The sequence below is a fragment of the Rhinichthys klamathensis genome, unplaced genomic scaffold, assembly GCF_029890125.1.
Source record: "Rhinichthys klamathensis goyatoka isolate OS25496 unplaced genomic scaffold, OSU_Roscu_1.1 h1tg000330l_1, whole genome shotgun sequence".
In the NCBI taxonomy this organism is placed as follows: domain Eukaryota; kingdom Metazoa; phylum Chordata; class Actinopteri; order Cypriniformes; family Leuciscidae; genus Rhinichthys; species Rhinichthys klamathensis.
Window position 1 is genome coordinate 997,870 of NW_026606845.1, and position 4,631 is coordinate 1,002,500.

Here is a 4,631-nt window from a genome sequence, read left to right on the forward strand (position 1 = left end):
ACATTTTATGACTAAAAAATAATATTATTCCTTCAAAATAATAACCATGATGAGCTGCATCTTATAATGCCAAGGCATTTATTAACCCAGCAAACACAGAAGGTTACTTAAATATAAGAGCTTCCCTCAAATGTCATCAAAGCGGATGTGTAGATATCAACATGTTTAACCTGCTTTGATAGTAAGGGTTAGATGAATAAATGTTTTAATCCACTGACAGCAGTTGATCTGAAAGAGAAAAAGACCAGAGTAGATTGTTCTGCTAACGAAACACTGCAACAATAACTGTCAGTAGACAAAAATCTCAGAACAATATGAGCTGTGGAGAATTATAAGTGATCTAGGAGCTTTTTACAGTGGATGCCACTGAAAACACGGTAAGTCTGTCCCTCACAGCCTCGCTTTCATACCGGTCTTCCCAAACAGTGTCGGCCCAGATCCGGTCCACATCCAGAGGCCGACACTATGTTGCAGTCTGGGATGGTGCTGCTCTGAATAAGGTCTATACTGGCGCTCAGGTAGCGTTTCTTAGGGCTGTTTTCACACAGAACGCGGGCAGTGTGGAAAAAAAGGTCTCAAGACGCATGTTTTTAAAAGTTGGACTTATTTTAAATTGAGCGCTGTGTTTTAATGGGAAATGGAAAAAACATGTTCTGTGTGAACGGCCTATTACGCTGAACTATGAAATCGGGCTTGTGTTGCTGGAAGCTTTCGCACGGTAATTTGAAAATGTTGCAATTTTCTCCACAGTTGGGCAGATTAACAGAAAACACACACATACACGTTTCTATGAAGAGTGTTTTATTCCAGACTCGTTCTGAGTCCGAGGAACAGAAAAGGCAACTCAACAAACACACATACAGCATAAACACACACAAACGCACATGTGAACACACTCCAGACGTCAGTCAGAAGAATCGACCGCTCTATAACTATAAACAAAGCTTTTAAGAAAAGCACCGCCATCCTCTCGCAGCAGGCAAGAGCTCATGATACACACACACACACACACACACACACACACAGTGTTACGCCACACTTTCTCTGTATCCGTTTCAGACGTATGAAATCAGACAGAAACAAACAAACAAAACTTCTTTGTCAAGAACAGCAACTTTAAAAACAACACATCCAGGCCTCGGCTCACCACAAAAACAACACAAATACACAACAAATCATAGTCTGCATAAACAAAATTACACAATTAAACTGTGAAAATTATCGTCTCATGACAATAAAGACAAATATCCCCAATGTTTATAACAAAAATATGAACGCATTACAATTATTTTTTAGTAATGCAAATATTTGTATAAATATTTCACTATTTAAATACTGTTAATATTTTTATATTATCATTGTTATAGCCTAATAATAATTATAAAATAATATATAATAAAACAAGTATTTAAATACATAATTGCAGTACTGAAAATAATAAATGACAAATGAATCAAAATAAAACATAATTAAAAAAGTAAAACATCTGGATGCAATGCAGTAATGAGAACGTGTCAGTGTAAATATGATTTCTATTGATTTTGGGGTGATGTTTGGGGTGACATACACACTCAGTCAGTGTGTATGTGGCAGGGGTTCGTCCCCGCGTGGAGAGCGGAGCGGTACAGTGTGATGAAGTGTGTGTACAGCGGAGCACATGTGACCCAGGGCTCTCCGAAGCGCAGGTGTCCTGTGAAGAGGAAGTCGTCCTGTCCCGCGCGCGGGTCACAGCGCATCGGCATCTTCACTCGCCCCGTCCAGCGCCCGCGCAGCAACACAAACACACCACTCTTCTGCCGATACACACGACTCAACCACAGCAGCACAGGCACCTGACCTTCATCATCCTCCTCCTCCTCCACGTGGCGAATCCTGCCGCGCACCGCTGACACACAAACACACACAGGGCATTGACTACGCTTTACAGAATGTTTTTAGCATCTGAAACATGCACAACTTATATTCTAAAGGGGCTTTTATTATGTATTTAACCCGTGTGCGCTCTTCGTTTGCGGTACACTCAGGCTGTTTGGTTTTACAGCCTTTTTACTCCCCATTTACTCCCCATCTACTCCATTTACTCCATTTACTCCATTTACTCCACATTTACTCCACATTTACTCCACATTTACTCCATTTACTCCACATTTACTCCACATTTACTCCATTTACTCCATTTACTCCATTTACTCCACATTTACTCCATTTACTCCACATTTACTCCATTTACTCCATTTACTCCATTTACTCCACATTTACTCCATTTACTCCATTTACTCAGTTTTCTCAATTTGCTCCACATTTGCTCCACATTTACTCCACATTTACTCAATTTACTCCACATTTGCTCCACATTTACTCCACATTTACTCAATTTACTCCACATTTGCTCCACATTCGCTCCACATTTACTCTACTCCACATTTACTCAATTTACTCCACATTTACTCCACATTTGCTCCACATTTACTCCACATTTGCTCCACATTTGCTCCACATTTACTCCACATTTACTCCACATTTACTCTACTCCACATTTACTCCACATTTGTGGAGTTTTTGGAGGACTTATTATATTTTTTTAATTTATATAAATAAATAAAAATATATTTGTTTAAATTGGGTTTTATAAAAAAAAACCCCATCTTTTTATGTAAAAATCACTTTATAAAGACCAACATTTCTAACTTTCATTCATGGGGATCACATGGATAATTTGACGTGGTTTTGAGTAAGATTTTTGCCCATCTTTTGGAAAATGCAATTTTAAAAGTAAAAAATGATCACTTTAACCAGTAGGCGGCTGCAGAGCATCACTATTTGACTAAAAGACATCTTTTCACAAGTTTTTCCAGTTGGATTCAAATCTACATATTATGAAATCACAATTATAACAATAAAAATTACTTTTTGTCAAAGTTTAGCTTTTTTTGTTCTCTCATTTCTCTCTTTGTGTTCTGCGTTGTTTCTGATTTTGAGGATAAATTTTGTCCATTTACCCGCTTAGAAAATGGACACAATTCATTTGATTCTAATATTAATGTAACATTATTGAAAAACTGATTTTTTTTTATTTATTTCAGCAAACGTCATTTGGGGTCAAAAAGACCCTGACCAGCGCACAAGGGTTAATGTCAAGCATGCAAAACATTTATATTAATGCTGAATACATGAGCCCAAGATTATCTGTGTAACGCATTTTCCAGACACTGGTCAAATTAGTTAAAGCGAGTCGATTATATTAAATGTTGTTTATAATAAATGCCACTGTAATTTATGTTTGTTTTATACTTTTTATAGTTTTATTTCATCTTATGAATACGGTTCAATTTAAAGGATTTGTTGTGAAGGTAGAGGAACTAAAATACATGTTTATTGTGTTTAAAACCATTATTTACAGGCATTTTACATTATTTCTGAATGCAATAATAAAATGTGCGACTCGTCTGTTATTTTTCTCATAACATTGAAATGTTGACCAGGTGTGACTTCCCAGCTAAGAAAAAATATTTTAAATATTGCAAATATTATAAATGAACGTTTTGCTAATGTTTCCATCAAGTTATCAAAACGTTATTTCTCAATGTTCTCTGAATGTTAAAAACGTCCAGGTTTTTTTTTCGTGGTTATTTGAACGTTGAGAGAACATTCCATTTCATCATTCTGCATACATCATTGGAATGTTACTTTTGAATGTTCTCTGAACATTCCGAAACAAGTAACAACATTTATAAAAACGTTAGATGAACATCTTACTAAAACATTTCAGAAAAACAAATGCTCCATGAATGATGCATAAATAATGTTTACTTTTGAAGAAACTCTCTGTTAACGTTACTGGACGAATGTTTGTTCATAACCAGAATGTGTGCATTATAGTCAGGTGCATCTTATTCCCTGTAAATGCGGTAAATGATGACATGTAAGGAGTGTAATATGGTGAATAGTGTCTTACCGAAGTCACTGGTGCAGAGCGCCATGAGCAGCTGGTCATCAGTGCAGGGTCTGCATGGAGCTGACACACACACACACACACCTTACATTAGTGTGACACACACAGGAACACACTTCCTCCTCAGACACGTCTGGACTGCGCTGCGTCACCCACACTCCAGCTGTGCCTGAGCTCCTGTGACCTCTGACCCCATCGAGATAGTGTTATCATCATTATAGTCATTAACCCGAGGGTCTTTAAACTGAGTTTAAACCGCAGTAACGCTTGATAACACACAGGGCTGTCAAATAAACATATGTGCATATAAGGCCTTTCAGCTCGCATTGTAAATAATACAAATATTCAAAATTAATATTATAATATTTTTTTTAAAAAAATTCATCCTAATTTGTGCAACTCAAAATTAGGAAAGGCATGCCTTTTGTGTTTTCTCACAGACACACAGAAGCTTCTAATGTTTTGCTAAAGTTTTCTGAATGTTCTGAGAACAGCAAACATTATGGGAATGTTACTTTTGAACCTTCGCCTAATGTTAGTATTTGCTTCCCATTTGTTTTGTTGTTTTGTTTGTTTTTTGGGGAAACCATATAATAATGGTCTTTGAAAGTTTCTTTTTTTTTTAAGTCTAAAAAAGTTCTCAGTAAAAAAGGAAAGAAAAAAAAGGCCAAATTGCGCA

The 4,631-nt window shown here is 36.6% G+C and overlaps 1 protein-coding gene across 1 annotated transcript in view; it reads right to left on the reverse strand.

Annotated features, from left to right (window-relative positions):
• Window positions 1–1,571: 1,571 nt before the first annotated feature.
• metrnlb (meteorin like, glial cell differentiation regulator b) overlaps window positions 1,572–4,631 on the reverse strand; it is a 14,170-nt gene continuing 11,110 nt past the window's right edge. The window contains exons 3-4 of the mRNA XM_056272061.1: window positions 3,956–4,015; window positions 1,572–1,885 (exon numbers count right to left, since the gene is read on the reverse strand). Coding sequence (XP_056128036.1) covers window positions 1,572–1,885; window positions 3,956–4,015 — 374 coding nt within the window. The remainder of the gene's footprint in view (window positions 1,886–3,955; window positions 4,016–4,631) is intronic.